The following is a 17406-nucleotide window of genomic DNA, read 5'->3' on the forward strand; positions in this document are numbered from 1 at the left end:
AGCAGTCATTTCTACAAGTCACACAAGGAAAAGGAAAGCATCTTAAACACTACAGTGAGCACTAGAACATCAATTCACCTATTGTAAAACAAAACCAGACAGAATAGTACAGATCGTCGATCCTGCACAGTCAAAGCCAACTGAAAGCCATGTCTTTTTCACAAACACAGATACACCCTAATCCACTATAGAATAAGTAATCATAAACTTTCTATTTAGACAAAAATTAAACTGAACCCCCAAGATGCCAGACTCTGCATACAATGCAACACCACAGAAACAGAAAATGTCCCCTAGTGCTGTGCAAAATATAAAGACAGCAGATGTAAATTTGAAAAAAAACTAATAAATACCAATCACCACTTTACAAATTAACAAATAGAAATAAAACAAATAATATCATTTTATTGGACTAATAAATTTAGCTTTCAGAGGCCAAACCCTCCTTCCTCAGGTCAATACAGTATAGTGCTGTTACAGTATCCTATCCTGACCTGAGGGAGGGGGTTTTGTTCTCCGAAAGTAAAATGTATTAAAATTAGTCCAATAAAAAGATTACCTTATTTACATGTTCTATTTATAAACATTTATTAACACAGCTACAATACTACTTAAGCAAAAAAATAAAAAATATATATTTTATTTACAGTTTGTTACTGGTTTCTGCTTTCCTCATCTTCTTTTCAGTCTTCCTTCCATCCAGCATCTGTCTTTGCTCCCTCTCTGCCATCCAGTGTCTGCCCTCTCTGCTGTCCCCTCCATCCAATGTCTGCCCTCTCTCCCTGCCCTTTCCATCCACTGTCTGCCCTCTCTCTCCCTGCCTTCCATCCACATCTGCCCTCTATCTCTGCCCCTTTCATCCACTGTCTGCCCTTTCTTTCTGCCCTTTCTTTCTGCCCCTTCAATCTACCATTTGTCCTCCCTCTCCCATCCATCCAGGGTCTGCCCTCCCTCTCGCCCCCCCCCCCTTCCATCCAGGATCTGTCCCCTCTCTCTCTGCCCCCTCTTTTCGGCCCCCAGTTCCAGCCCACATCTCCCACCTGCCCCAGCCACTTCTCCCTGTCCCCTTTTCAGCCCCCTTATCCCACCTACCCTCTTTTTCAACCCCCCGTTCCAGTCCCCTTCATCCACATATAGTAACATAGTAGATGACGGCAGAAAAAGACTTGCATGGTCCACCCAGTCTGCCCAACAAGATAAACTCATGTGTCATTTTTTGTGTATACCTTACCTTGATTTGTACCTGTCTTTTTCAGGGCACAGGCCGTATAAGTCTTCCCTGCCTCCCACCGCTGGCTAAGCTTCTGGGGATCCTTTCCTTCTGAGGAGGATTCCTTTATGTTTATCCCATGCATGTTTGAATTCCGTTACCGTTTTCCTCTCCACCACCTCCCACGGGAGGGCATTCCAAGCATCCACCACTCTCTCTGTGAAAAAATACTTCCTGACATTTTTCTTGAGTGTGCCCCCCTTCAATCTCATTTCATGTCCTCTCGTTCTACCGCCTTCCCCTCTCCGGAAAAGGTTTGTTTGCAGATTAATACCTTTCAAATATTTGAACGTCTGTATCATATCACCCCTGTTTCTCCTTTCCTTCAGGGTATACATGTTCAGGTCCACAAGTCTCTCCTCATACGTCTTGTAACGCAAATCCCATACATGCTTTGCATTAGGGCCCCCTTCTCAGACCCCAGTTCCAGCCCCCTCCCCAGTCCCCACCTGCCTACCAGCTCCATGTCGCCAGACAACCCTCTTCTCCTGCCACCCGGCACCTGACCCAGCCTTTTAAAAAAATCTCTGAAGCGGCTTGGTGCCTCGCGTCTGCTCTGCGTGTAAAGGAAGAAAAATCGCCTTGTCGGCCGGCCTTCCCTCACTGTGTTGCGCCCTCTGATGTAACTTCCTATTTCCACGAGGGCGGGACACAGTGAGGGAAGGCCGGCCGATGAGGTGATTTTTCTTCCTTTACATGCAGAGCAGACACGAGGCGCCGCGCTTCCGCTTCAGAGATTTTTTTTTAAAGGCTGGGTCAGGTGCCGGGTGGCAACATGGAGCTGGTAGGCAGGTGGGGACTGGGGCACCAGCGGAGCACCCCCCCCCCCCCACCCGCTGACACCTGGGGCGGACCGCCCCCACCGCCCCGTCCTTGGTATGCCACTGGTTTGACTACCAGTGGGATAGTTGGTGATATCGTTTGCTTTTTTTCTTGGTATCTTTTGGTATTGGGGTGAGTAGGATGTTGCCGTTTTCCTTGGGGAAGAGACCATGTTGAAGCATGTAGTTTAAGTGGGATGTGAGGTCTGCTATGAAGCGGAGGGGAGCGGATTTTAGTAGATAGCTGGGGCATGTATCCAATTTACAATGAGTCTTGGAGAACCTGTTGATCGCTTGGTTGACTGTTTCAGCGGTGAGGAGAGCGAACCTTGTCCAGAATCTGTCCGCTGGGTTTCACCATGGAGTGGGCCCATACATTCAATGAAGTTTTCGATGTTGGTGATGTTCTGAGGTAGTGTGTTGCGTAGGTTTTTTATTTTTTCATTGAAGTAAATGGCAAGTTGGTCTGCAGATGGGATGTCTGTGTTGGTTGTGGTGACCAAGGTGGTGTCTAGTAGTTTGTTCACGAGTTGGTATAGTTTTTTTGTGTCTTTGTATTCAGGCCCAATTTTGGTTTTGTAGTATAATCTTTTGGCTTGTCTTGTTGCGTATTTGTATTTCCTTTGAGTTAGTTTCCATACGTGGAGTGTTTGCACATCTTTTATTTTATTCCAAGCTCGTTCGAGTTTCCTGGTTTGTGTTTTTAGTTTTTTCAGTTCTTCGTTGTACCATGGTATCGAATTGTGTCTATGTGAGGTTCTTGTTTGTAAGGGTGCTATTTCGTCTAATATGTTTTTGCATCTTGTGTCCCAGTCTGAGAGGTAGTGTGTAGATACCGTTTGTGCTGTCCATTCATCGTTGTACATCTGTTGCCAGAATGTTGCCGAGTCTATTTGGCCTCTTGTGCTGTAGGTTGTGTGTTCTTGTATGCGGTGTGAACCCCATTTTCGCCATTGTAAGGACAGGTTTATTTTGTAGTGGTCTGACCGTGGTGCGGTTGTCCATTTAATATCTGATATTGTTAGGTTCTGATCTGTGGACAGTTTGTGTGAGAAAAGGTCAAGTGTGTGGCCGTTTAAGGTCCTATAAATGGAGGAATTCATTGCATTCGCATGTGTTGGTAGAGTTTGGGTCTTCTAGGTGAAGATTGATGTCTCCAAATATAAGTACATTGGGGCTGGTTACACACGTGTTTGATATGAAGTCCATGAAGTGTTGTTGGCATTTGATTCAGTTGCCTGGTGGTCTATAAAACAGGACACAATTTAGGTGGTCTAGCAGGGTAGTGTGGTGGATTCTAATTGAGGCGATTTCAAGTTGGGATGTTATGGACTCGGCAGTGGTTGCGGTAGTGAAGTGGGAACGATGGATTAGTGCTATACCTCCACCTCTCTTTTCCTTTCTGGTCCAGTGAGTGATTTTGTAACCCAGGGGGCATAGGTCTAGGATTATGGGTCCTTTTGATCGTGGATCCAGGTTTCAGTGATGAATAGCAGATCGAGGTTTTCTGACGTGATCCAGTCTGTTGTTATTGCTGCTTTATTTACAACAGATCTGGCATTAATGTAACCCACTTGAATTGTTAAGTAAGGATCTATGTTCAGTATTATGTGGATTTTTGTCAGTTGCTGTTTCTTTGTGAGTGTGGGTTTGTTACGACCTTTCTTTCCCTTGTGTTGAGGTTGTCCACATATCTGTGTTCTTCCTCTTGTTTGGTTGTTGTCAGTTTGGTGTGGTGTGGCGTGTTTGGTCATATTTTGATGGTTGTGAAGTATGGGTATGATGTTGCTGTCATTGAGTAGGGTGGTTAATGTTAGATGGATCAAGGATAAGGAGTATATTATTAGGAGCAGCTTCCCAATATTCATAATGGTGTCAGTTCGCTTAGGGCTGCTGGTAGGCCATGTTAGGCCGTGTTAGATGGGTGTGGTAGGTCTTTGTTCTTTGGTTGGAATCTTGTGTTCTGGTTTTGTGAGTTTTATGTGATTTTGTCTTTAACAACAAGCAAAACTGCCTCCTGCTAATATTCTGTACGTTAATGCACAAGAGATACATAAATGCAAATGTCCAATTTCAGAATGGTGGCCATGACCACCTGCGGCAATCTCAGCCACATTTTGACAATTCATCCATCAGGGAGCGCCAAGGAGATAAAATTCCTAGGTGTGATAAATGACTGCTAATTGGAGCAGCTGGTGCAGGAACTGAGAAGAGGGGGAGCCATTTTAGATCTAGTCCTTGGTGGAGTACAGGGCATAATACGAGAGGTAACATGTTGTGTTCACTGGAACAGTGATCACAACATGATCACATTCGAGCGGATACTGCACTGAAGCCAGAAATTAAATCTACTGTAGCAGCATTTAATTTTTGAAAGGGTGACTATGATAAAATGAGGAAAATGGATAAAAAGACGCTAAAAAGATCGGCTGCAAAGGTTAGGACATTAAATCAGGCACGGACATTGTTTAAAAATACCATCTTGGAAGCACAGACCAGATGCATTCCATGTATTTACAAAGATGGAAAGAAGAGCAAGCGACAGCCAGCATGGTAAAAGGTGAAGTGAAAGAGGCTATTAAAGCCAAAAAAAATGTTCTTCAAAGAATGGAAAAAGGACCCAAATGAAGAAAATAAGAAGCAACATAAGCACTGGCAAGTTAGATGCAAAGCATTGATAAAGAAGGCTAAAAGCCAATATGAAGAGAAACTTGCTGTAGAGGCAAAAACTCACAGTAACAACTTTTCCGGTACATCAGAAACAGAAAGCCTGTGGGGGAATCCGTGGGGCCGTTAGATCATAAAAGAGCAAAAGATGCACTCTGGGAGGACAAATAGCGGAGAAACTGAATGAATTCTTTGCTTTGCTCTTTATGGAAGAAGATGTTTGAAAGCTACCTATACCAGAAATGGTTTTCAAGAGTGATGATGCAGAGGAACTGAAGAAATCTTGGTGAACCTGCAAGACGTACTAAGCCATATCAATAAAGTAAAGAGTAGTAAATTACCTGGACCGGATGGCATGTCAAACATGAAATTGCTAATCTACTGTTAGTAATCTGTAACCTGTCATTAAAATCATCCATAGTACTTGAAGATTGAAGGGTCACCAATACGACTCCAATTTTTAAAAAGGGTTCCAGGGGTGATCTGGGAAATTACAGACTGGTAAGCCTGACATCAGTTCAGAGTAAAATAGTGGAAACTATTATGAAGAATAAAATTGCAGAACACATAAACATGGTTTAATGGGACAGATCAGTATGATTTCAGCCAAGGGAAGTCTTGCTTTATCAAGTTGTCATTTCTTTGAAGGCATGAATAAACGTGGATAAAGGTGAGCCAGTTGATGTAGTGTATCTAGATTTTCAGAAAGCTTTTGACAAAGTTCCTCATGAGAGACTCCTGAGAAAATTAAAGAGTCATGGGATAGGAGGTAATGTTCTGTTGTGGATTAGGAATTGGTTATTGGACAGGAAACAGAGGGTAGGGTTAAATGACCATTTCTCTCAGTGGAGGAGGTTGAATAGTGGAGTGCCTCAGGGATCTGTACTGGGACCGGTGCTATTTAACATATTTATAAATAACCTGGAAATTGGAACAATGAGTGAGGTGATTAAATTTGCAAATGACATAAAACTATTCAAGGTTGTTAAAACACATCTAGACTGTGATAAATTGCAGGAAGACCTCAGGAAATTGGGCATCCAAATGGCAGATAAAATTTAATGCAATTAAATTTAATTCAGTGATGCATATTGGGAAGAATAATCTGAATCATAGTTACCTGATCTACCTTGGGGGTCAACACCCAAGAAAAAAGCTAGGTTTCATTGAAGACAATATACTGAAATCTTCTGTCTTGTGTGTAGCGGTGGCCAAAAAAAGCAAACAGGATGCTAGGAATTATTAGGAAGGGGATGGTAAAGAAGACTTAGGATACTATAATGCCTTTGTATCGCTCCATGGTGTGACCTCACCTTCAGTATTGCATTCAGTTGTGGTCACTGTATCTCAAAAAAGATATAACGGAATTACAAAAAGGTTCAAGGAAGAGCGACCAAAATGATAAAGAGGATGGAACTCCTCCCATATAAGGGAAAGGGAAATGGGACTTGATATACTGCCTTTCTGAGGTTTTTTCAACTACATTCAAAGCGGTTTACATATATTCAGGTATTTATTTTTTGTACCAGGGGCAATGGAGGGTTAAGTGACTTGCCCAGAGTCACAAGGAGCTGTAGTGGGAATTGAACTCAGTTCCCCAGGATCAAAGTCTACTGCACTAACCACGAGGCTACTCCTCCACTCCACTCTATGAGGAAAGGCTAAAGAGGTTAGGGCTCTTCAGCTTGGAAAAGAAACGGCTGAGAGGGGATATGATTGAGTTCTATAAAATCCTGAGTGGTGTAGAATGAGTAGAAGTGAATCAAGTTTTTTACTCTTTCAAAATGTACAAAGACTAGTGGACACTCAATGAAGTTACATAGAAACAATTTTAAAACAAATAGGAGGAAATATTTTTTCACTCAATAGTTAAGCTCTGGAACTCTTTGCTGGAAGATGTAGTAACAGCGGTTAGCGTATCTGGGTTTAAAAAAGGTTTGGACAAGTTCCTGGAGGAAAATCCATAGTCTGCTATTGAGATAGACATGGGAAGCAACTGCTTGCCCCGGGATTGGTAGCATGGAATGTTGCTACTCTTTGGGGTTCTACGTGGAATCTTGTTATTCTTGGGGATTCCAGAATCTTTCTATTCTTTGGGGTTCTACATGGAATGTTTCTACTCTTTGGGGTTCTACATGGAATCTTGTTATTCTTGGGTATTCTGGAATCTTGTTACTCTTTAGGATTCCAGAATCTTTCTATTCTTTGGGGTTCTACATGGAATCTTGTTCTTGGGGATTCCGGAATCTTGTTACTGTTTGGGGGTCTGGAATGTTGCTGCTAATTGGGTTTCTGCCAGGTACGTGTGACCTAATTGGCCACTGTTGGAAACATGATACTGGGCTAGATGGACCATTGGTCTGACCCAGTATGGCCACTCTTATGTAATTTTTGGCCCTCCCTAGTCCCACTTAAAACACTCCCACACCTAGTCCCCTTGCAATTTGGACAGACTGCAATGTGAAATGTTCAAAATGCCTAAAAAAATCCATCTGCTTTGAAAATGAGCACCATAGAATCACAGGGATCCTTTTACTAAAGCTTAGTGTGCGCTAGCAAACATTAGAACACGTTAAATGCTACAAGCCCTATTTTATACCTAGGGACCATGTGGCACCTACCGTACGCTGATGTTCATTATCACATGCAAAGCTTTAGTAAAAGGGCCCCATAGTGCGTTAGCAGATTTCCTATTCGTGGTGTATGGCAAAATCTGATTTCTGATCTACAGCAACCAGAGAAACAACATGTCCCTCCCCCCCCCCCCAAAAAAAAAAAAATCCATTATATTTATGCAGTAGCAGTATCCTCCACAGAGCTGTTTGTAGCTGTTGAGGAAAGGAGCTTCCTACTGTAGTATTAAAATGAACCCAGAATTGCTAGAATACATTTATGATGGTGATCAGTACAGCAGCACCGCAGAGCTGTTTGTAGCTCTCGAGGAAAGGAGCTGTCTACCATGGTATTAAAATGATCATGGAAGTGCTAGAATATATTTCCGATGATGATCAGTACAGCAGCACCCCTCTTAGCTTTGTTCTGATTGCACTGTCTATGAAAACAGCATAATTCTGAGCACTTACACAGGCTCTTTAGTAACTTGTTTTAAATATATTGTATTGTCTTTTTTCTATAATAGGCTTCTACAATGTCAAGCCAGATGTTTTAATCAGATTTGAGCAAGAGGGATTTGGGACTGAACCTCAGGGATCCGAGCAAAGAGGAAATCTGACAACCACAGGCACATGTGAGGAATTCCATGAAATATGTGATGTAGCTTGAATTAAAGCTAGTAATGAGGTGCTACAAACTGTTCTTACATGAAAATGACTCCTCTGGATCAGGCACAGTGAGAATGAGGTGCTATAATAATGACCCCTTCTTCTAAGCTTTACATTCTGGATAATGTGTTTGTTCTATTTTCCTTATTTATTCTTTTCTTTCATTATCTAATTTGCCTTTTTTTTGCCTTTCATTTCTTCTCTTTATTCTCACCCATCAGTTCCCCATGGCTCTCTGTCTCATCCTTTCTTTTTTTTCAACACCTACTGTTTCTCGTTCTTTATCAGTTTTAATAATCTTTTTAAATATCTCTCACTGCTTTTTACCTCTCTCAGTACTGCTCCACGATTCTGAACTTTCCTCCCACCCAGCAAGTTGTGGGTTTTATTCGTTGTGAGCCACAATGTGCTGCTAGATGGCGAGAGGCTGGCAGGATGGTTTTAATTGAAGAAGCTGGAGGAAATTAGGAACGACCATCTCCACTGGGATCAGCAGGAAGAATGAGTTAGGAGTAGGAGTTGGGAGTGAGGCAGAATAGCTCAACATGACATTAGCAGGATGCAGAAAGGAATAGAAGAAGGGGAAAGCAAAGTGACCCCTCCCCTTCAATGGAAGCAAGGGATAGAAGCAGTTAGACTAGAGAATGACACGGGGACGGGGAACCGCAGTAACAGCGGGGATGGGGACAGAGCTCTCAGGGACCGGGCAGGGACAGATCCCACGGGAATGGGGACAGAGCCCACGGGTACAGGGGACAAACTTTGTCCCCGTGTCATTTTTCTACTTTGAAGCCTGTTAATGAACTGGACTGTTATTTATGTTTAAGTGATGCCTACAAAGATATTTTGATTTTTTGGAAAAACAAGCAAACATACTGGCCACAACTAGCAAAATTTGCATGGGAGATCCTGTACATCCTGCTACCAGCACATCTTCTAAGAAGACAACTTCTATTCCAGGAAGGACTGTGGAAGGCAGGAGAGCTAGATTGAATCCTGAGATTGTTGATGATTTCTTATTTATCCACAGTGCTTCATAGGGCATATTTTTCCCCTCTAGGGCATAAAGAAAGGGTTGTAATTTATACCCCTGGACATTTTAACTGTGTGAATTAGGATCCCTTGGTGTAATAGAAATCACCTATTGTTGGAGTTGGAAGGATAGAGGGTGGTGGTGGGAAGGAGGGTTATTATAGCTGCTCATTGTTATTATTGTTCTCTATTTGTAATTTATACACAACAGTTGCACAGCATATTGTTCCTTTTTATATTTTAAAATAAAAAGATTTAAATAAAAAAAATCATAAGTGTTCGAGGCTTCTGCAGATGAGAACAGAGGCCACGGGGGCGGGGACGGGGAACAGAACCTGCAGGGGCGGGGATGGAGACAGGGCCTACGGGGATGGGGCGGGGACGGGGACGGAGACAGAATCCATGGGGATGGAGACAAACTTTGTCCCCGTGTCATTCTCTAATTTAGACCCCCAGAGGAAGCAGCAGGAAGGGAAAATGAAGGTGACCACTAGTATCCATATTCAGAGAGAGGAAGTTGATGGGAGGTAGTTGAGGACGGAGCAATACGGGAATGTGAGATGGTGATGCGGGGAACAAACTGAGAGTGCCCTTGTGGGAAAAGAGGAGAAGAGGTCAGGGCCGTCGATGGTAAAAAAAAAAATAAATAAAAAAACCCCAAAAGACTACAAGTAAGAAAAAAAGTACAAGGAGGCAGGAGGAGCCCCAAGGAGCATGACCGCTTGGCTGCGCTCCTTCGTCTTGCACCTGCAGCGCAAACACCTTGCACCGGGTGAAATTAAATCAGTGCAGGAGGATGACATCACCTTGTAGCAGTTACGGTAAAAGCACAGGAAAAACAGGCAACATGCAATGTATGTTGTGAAACCTGTAATGAGAGAGTGACAGACAGACAGCATAAGGAGAACGGTACTGGACATCTGTAGCAATAACAACAGAAAGACTCACATTGGTGGCCCTAGCTTGGAGAGAGGTGAAATTTTATAACACAGGGCATATTATACTTTTCATTACCATAGTACCTGTCTGTGTTGAAGGTCATGGTTTCTTTTTCAAAACTACAGAGGGTCCTTAATTCCTTCCACCAGGATACTTATATGTTCAAAGCTCATAAAATTCTCATCAGTTTTAGCCAAGTTTTGCTTTTCTTAGATCTTAAGCTTTCCTTTAAAGCCTAAAGGTATTTTTCTACTCTTCTTACAGGCAGCCAAAGTTACACTGCTGAGCCCACAGTAGAGATCCTGAAAATGGAAGAGGATCCCATCAGTGACCAGCTGGAAAATGGAGAGGACAATACGGATACCTGGAGTAGTAAGCCAAGAGTTACTTTATAATAAAATCCTTCCTATGTGCTGTAGAGAATTTCTTCATTTTCACTAGAGGCCGACCACATTTTGGTTTCAGTTTCTGCATCAACGCCGAAACCAGCCTGAAATGTATGGTTGATCTAGTTTCTTGCTAACAACCCTACAGAGGGCCTTAGAGAGCGTCTGTGGCTAACCGCTAGTTCCGGGAGGGGTCTTTTTCTGGTCGGGAAGGGGGAGGAGCAAAGCTATTTTCCTTTTTGGCTTTGGTTTTGACCAACACAGAGCAACCAGTTTCGGTCAGGCTCTAATTTTCACATGGATGGTGAATGTTACTATGAAACACCTTTTCCTGTTATGTGACAGAATGAGCCTTAAGCAAAGCAAATGGCATATATATGTTTTACTCAGTAGCTGTATAATTTATATACATTCTCTCATTATTATCCTATAGATGATGGGTTTGGGAACAAGATAATGAGAGAGTTTGATGAGCAGCAGAGGGAGGAATGGAAACACAAAGACAGCCCAGATCCTTCAGCTGATCATCTGGAAGATAATAATAAAGTAATACCTCCTAGCATGAAAGAAAGTGTCCTAAAAGGAGAGAGACCCGAAGTATGTATTGAGGAAGAGAGGAATTCCACCCACTGCGCAATTCTCAAGCAAAATCAAAGAATCACTGGAGAGACACTTCTTCAGAGCACTGTATTAGAGGAAAGGTTCATTGGGAAGCCAGACCTGACAGGGCAAAAAATTCACAAAGAAGCCAAGTCATTCCATTGTACTGAATATGGAAAATATTTTACATGTTCTGCAAATGATAGTCAGATATTTGAACTGAGATGTGAATTAATCAACACAAAAAAGAAACCAGTACATAAAATGAACCTCAAGGGCAGGAAGCTATTGAAATATTCAGAATGTGATAAACGTTTCAGTCAAAACAACCTTAGAATACATGAAAGAATCCACAGTGGAGAAAAACCTTTTAAATGTTTTGAATGTGATAAAAGCTTCACGAGAAAGAATAGTCTCAAAGTTCATGAAAAAATCCACACTGGAGAAAAACCTTTTAATTGCTCTGAATGTGATAAAAGCTTCAATCGAAAGAATCACCTCATAAATCATGAAAGAATCCACACTGGAGAGAAACCTTTTAAATGTTCAGAATGCTATAAAAGCTTCAGTCAAAAAAATAATCTAAGAACGCATGAAAGAATCCACACTGGAGAAAAACCTTTTAAATGTTCTGAATGTGATAAGTTTTTCCATTTCAAATCATGTCTGCAAAAGCATGAAAGAATCCACACTGGAGAAAAATATTTTAAGTGTTCTGAGTGTGATAAAAGGTTCAATCGAAAAGATAACCTAAGAAATCATGTAAGAATCCACACTGGAGAGAAACCTTTTAAATGCTCAGAATGTCATAAAAGCTTTAATCAAAATAATAATCTAAGAAAGTATGAAAGAATCCACACTGGAGAAAAACTTTTTAAATGTTCTGAATGCGATAAAAACTTCACTTGAAAATATGACTTCAGAATACATGAAAGAATCCACACTGGAGGAAAACTACATAAATGCCCCGAATATGATAAAAGTTTCTATCAAAAATATGCGCTTACTATTAAAAGAATCCACACTGGTGAAAAACCTTATTGTTCTGAATGTGATAAAATCTTTACTCCAAAAAAAAAAAAAAAAAGACACCAGAATTCATAAAAGAATCCACACAAGAGAAAAAAAACTTTTAAATGTTCTGAATGTGATAAAAGCATCAATGAAAAAAATGACCTCAGAACTCATGAAAGAATCCACGCTGGAGAGAAATATTTTCAGTGTTCTGAATGTGATAAAAGCTTCAATCATAAAGATAACCTCAGATTTCATGAAGGAATCCACATTAAGAAAAAACAAATGACAAGTTCATTAATACAGTGAGAAATACAACCATTCATGGAACAAAACTGAATAAACAAAAGGTTTAAATTAGCTTCTTCTTAACCATAGAATGAGTGATTGATAATTAGAACCCAGGGCAGTATATTAGAAACAAGATGATTCATAGCAAGCACAGAAAAGGCTAGTGTAACAGACTTCTGTAGATTCTACAAGAAAGAGTTTTTTGAAAGAGTTCCTCATCTTATAGCTGGGTTCAGAGGTCTGATGGCTGAAAGTTTCTATACAAAAAAGCATAATAAAGTGTCATGTCTCATCCATTGGAAACTTTATAAATATTACAACATTGTTGGCGAATGAAGAGGTTATGATCACCTGGCACATCCCCAATTCCAACTGATAAAAAGCTGGATGCAAAGAAACTGGACATAGTGGTAAAAGAGAAACACACCAGAACAGCATTGATCAGTCCGTCCAAAGGGATTGCTCTAAATTGCGTGAAGAGAGAGAAAATCCTTAAGTTCCAAGAAAAGCAGTCTGGGAAGAAAAAAATGTGGCAGAAAGACACAGAAGTATATGTTTGTGCCACATTGTTGATTAAATGGAATTTTCAAGCACACCTGTATAGGTTGTCTATACTTGTTACATTTAGGGCTGCTGCAAGTTAATTGCAGTTAACTATGTAATTAATGTGGCATGCAGCAGCTCATAGGTTTGCTTGCTTTGTTTTGAGAGTACAACGATGACGGCTGCGTGGAGAAGGGGAAACTGAGACTCACCTAATTGGTTTCAACGTTTTGACTGTCTCCGGTCTATTAAACCTCCTTGGGCTCAATCTTGGCTGACGGAAAAAGGAGGTCTTTGCAGAAGAAAAGACCACTAGGAGTAAAGCTTCTATACTAACCAGGGATGGCTGCAGTATTATGGGACTACATTACACACAATGCATTGCTCACATACCATGACATGAAGTAACTGCAGCGCTAAAATCCTAAGATGTAAGAATAACATTAAACACGTTTTAAAGCAACACTATAAAGGATATTGCAAGGCTGCCGGGGGGCAAGAACATGATCTTTTCCAGCAAGGGCCTTGTGGAAACAGAGTTTATTTGTTGACGAAGCATCAAGTCCCTGGATATAGAAAAGGCTGAAGGACCTTCCTGGGATTTGTCTCAAGTTTGCAAAGACAGTCTAGACCCCACAGCAATATTGGAAAGGGGCTCATACAACATGCCACCCTCTTGGTCTCTTTTGGTTTTGAAATTGATAAAAATTATGGGACCAATATTTTTTTAATAAACCGAGAGGGTAATATTGAGCTCACAGTGGTCAGCGTTTTTTAAATACTGTCCTCTGTGGACTTTTCTGTTCCCAGAAATTCAGGGCTGGGTTTTGGCTGGATACTAATGCCGAGTAGCCTGGTACTCAGCGCCCCGATATTCAGTCCCAATTCCCAGATAGGTACCTGGTTAACAGCCTTTATTCTGTGCTAAGTGAACCGGGAAGCTATCCAGGGACCAGCACTGAATGTCAGTGATGTCCAGATAACTCCCAGCTCCATCCAGAATCTGTCCCTGGACCAGTAACTGGACAGTGCCGAGCTGGTCTGAGCAAAGACTGAGGAGCACTAGCAGGTTAAGGGCTGCTCGATTATATGGACCAGACCCAGCATGCTCAGTTTCACTTAAAGGAACGTGCAAGACGTCAGGAGGCAGAAAGAGCATAGGGCAGGGAATGTGGCATGTCGGAGACCGGCACTGAAGAAGTCTTGAGCTGGTGGGGGTTGGGGACCCATGCCAGCAAAACAAGGGGCCCGGATGAAATTTGCGGGGACCTAGACTCCCGGGGCCCCACCTAGCTACGCCCCTGCTCTCTTGATGTGCACTAGCTTTGGAAGTAAAGGATTTGTTGCATAATAACAAGACAATATTTTAGTGCACATATCTACCACCACTAAAAGGGATACATAAAAATCATCTTAAATAATCACATAAAAATATCATACATTATGAGCCTCATTTTAGAAGTTTTCTTAGTGACAAACACGTGAAAACGGGCGTTTTATACATACACATATAAAACCTGATTTTAGAAAGCCAGGTTTCTACTATGTGTATGCGAAAAGGGGACATGTTGGGGGCCAGCACTAGGGCAGGAATACAAATGTATGTTATGAAACAGAAAGATCAAGAGTTACACCTGCTCTACCACATGAACAAATGCAGGGCAAGGGCCAGGACGGTGTGGTAAGAGCTACCCTCTTACTGCACCATACTGACTATCTCCAATCATATCTCCCCCTGGAATGTTCATAAGTACATAAGTAATGCCACACTGGGACAGACCAAAGGTCCTTCAAGCCCAGGATCCTGTTTCCAACAGTGGCCAATCCAGGTCACAAATACCTGGCAAGATCCCAAAAAAGTTCAATACATTTTATGCTGCTTATCCCAGAAATAAGCGGTGGATTTTCCCCAAGTCAATTTATTTTTAAACTATTTTATTGACGATATGCATAGTACAATTCAGCTTGGAGTAATCATACAACATGGCTCAATATACAAATCAACATTCCAACAACATACTTAACATCGTCAGTTGCTTTTTCCCCATTTTCTCCCCCCTTGCCCCCCTCTCCTCCTTACAACTTTTCCAACAGTTTTCATCAATGACAACATCAATAATAGAGCTGCACCATAAGTCAGCCAATATATTCTAACACATTTGGTTCTCTGCAATAGAACTCCCCAGGTATATTCCATCCTTAGGATTTTAACATTTTATGTTACTCCCCCTCTCTCCCCCTATTCCATCAGTTGTACCCCATCAACAGTTCCAATGGTGATCACATAATTTCCATATCTTCACAATAAACTATACAAATTCCCAACTGGACCTTTCTCCAACTGTTTCTTATATAGAAACCCATCATACATCAGAATCAGAAATAGCCCCATGTTATCACCTTAATGATATATGTCAATCTTTGAATTTGGAGCTATTCTACACATGTAACTCCCCATACCTTTGTGGCCCACCTTAATCAAATTCCCCCATCTATTCCCTCGGTTATTTAGTTTGATGTTGTCTATTACCATTGAATATATTTGTCCCCCCCCCCCTCCCTTCCCCTCCCCCCTTCCCATCCCTCTATTCTATCCTATCTTACCTATCTTAGGAAGTCATCAGTGTAATTTATGTGTGTGTGGTTGTAAACTGCCAGAAGATCTTTTGATTCATGTGTGTTATTCCAACAATCTTACAACGTATTAAGGATATGGCTTCTACCTTTCTGAGTTAGAGTCCCCAAGAGTGGTCCCCAAATATTAAGGAAGCGCTTCTTACGTTTGCAAGATCCTCTTGCTTCCCGCGCTTCCCATGCCATTAATTGATGTGCTTGGTTACGCCAGTGCCAATATTCTGGAGGATTCTCTGACACCCAGACCTGTAATATGCATTTCCTGGCTACTAAACTCAGTTTACGACACAGAAATATCTTATCCGCGGTTAAATCCCCAAATGACCCTAAACAATGTAATAGTAACTGACAGGGGGTACCTGTTATCCGTGTTGATAATATTTCAGATAAAAATTTCACTACACCTTTCCAAAATCTCTGTATTTTAACACATTCCCAAAAGGCATGATAAAATGTATTCTCATGTTGTCCACACTTCGAACATACTGGTGAGTGAATCCTTCCGGATCGGAACAATTGTGTTTGTGTAAAGTATGCCCTATGTAATGTCCTAAAAGCGCACTCCCTATATCTGGCTCCTGTAATTAGCTTAGGGATCCTCCCAATTTGTCTGTCAATATCCCAATTGGTTAAATCTACTTTTAGATCTGCTTCCCATCGTTGTCGGAGCTGCTCCCGTCCATTGTTCGGAATCACTACCCATATTTTCCTATATATTCCTGAAATAGATGGAGCTTCAGGTGAGATCTCATCGTAAAAAGCCTGAACTTTTTCTCCCAATTTGGTTTCAAGGTTCGCTTTACCCAAGGACTGAACATAATGTCGAATCTGATTATATGCAAATACATCCCCCCATCTCTGCTCAGCACGTGAAATTAATTGGTCTAGAGATTTGATTTCCCCTGAATCATCTAGGATGTTATTTAGATTACAATATCCTCTGATTGCCCATTGTTGAAAGACCGAATTTTCAAGTCCCGGAAGAAATTCTGGATTCCCTTTAATCGTGATTAATTCTGAAGTCTTCGGGTCTCCCCCTAAGCTTCTCCCTAGAAATTGCCATGCGTTCCATAGAGGCAATAATAAAGTACTATGTCCAAAGGCTTTTGGTATCAACTGTTTTCTAGTATGTAATAACGTTATTAAATCAAAGGGCTTAAAAAAGGCCCTCTCCAACTCATACGGCACATGTATACTAGTCCCAAACAGCCAATCTCTCAGTGATCTCAGCAGACAGGCCATATTGTAATACCTTAAATGGGGTAGGCCGAAACCTCCCTGACTCCAATTACCCATCAAAAACTGCAACTTAAGTTTTGCTTTCTTTTTTGCCCAGCAAAATCTCATCACCACTTTATAGAATTGCCTAATGTCTTTCTTAAAGAGCCGCAATGGTAGTATTTGCAATACATAAAGCCATCTAGGCAGTATCACCATCCGGATGAGACTAATACGGCCTCCCAAAGGCATCATCACTACATTCCAGGCATCTAACTGCCTTTCTGTCTGCTCTAATAGTCTATTAATATTTATCTTATATATCTCTGCAGTGTTGGCTGCCAGGAGAATCCCCAGATACTGAAATGCTTTGTCAGCCCACTTCAAAGGGAATCCCTCTGCCCACAGCCTACGAACATCTGATGTTACTGCTATAGCCTCTGATTTATCCAGGTTCAATTTGAAGCCTGAGTAATCTCCAAATTCATGAATAAGATCTAGTAGATCTCCCAAAGATGGTTTCGGGTTTGTTATTATGACCAGTAAATCATCAGCGAATGCTGCAATTTTGAACTCCTGTCGGCCTATCTTCACTCCCTTAATGGTCTGACAATCCTGGATGTCTCTGATCATGGGGTCTAAATAAAGAGCAAACAGCAAGAGGTCACGTGATGCCACGCTGAATAGCAGACGTGGACGAGGAGAGCTCC

At 41.6% G+C, this 17406-nt stretch overlaps 1 protein-coding gene across 1 annotated transcript in view; it reads left to right on the top strand.

Moving 5' to 3' along the window:
* The window catches only part of LOC115466427 (zinc finger protein 585A-like), a 100797-nt gene that overhangs the window by 14670 nt on the left and 68721 nt on the right, over positions 1-17406 (top strand). Inside the window, exons 6-8 of the mRNA XM_030197645.1 lie at positions 7898-8005; positions 10275-10382; positions 10830-11901. Of these exons, the coding sequence (XP_030053505.1) occupies positions 7898-8005; positions 10275-10382; positions 10830-11901 (1288 nt within the window). The remainder of the gene's footprint in view (positions 1-7897; positions 8006-10274; positions 10383-10829; positions 11902-17406) is intronic.

This window comes from Microcaecilia unicolor, chromosome 3 (genome assembly GCF_901765095.1).
Source record: "Microcaecilia unicolor chromosome 3, aMicUni1.1, whole genome shotgun sequence".
In the NCBI taxonomy this organism is placed as follows: Eukaryota; Metazoa; Chordata; class Amphibia; order Gymnophiona; family Siphonopidae; genus Microcaecilia; species Microcaecilia unicolor.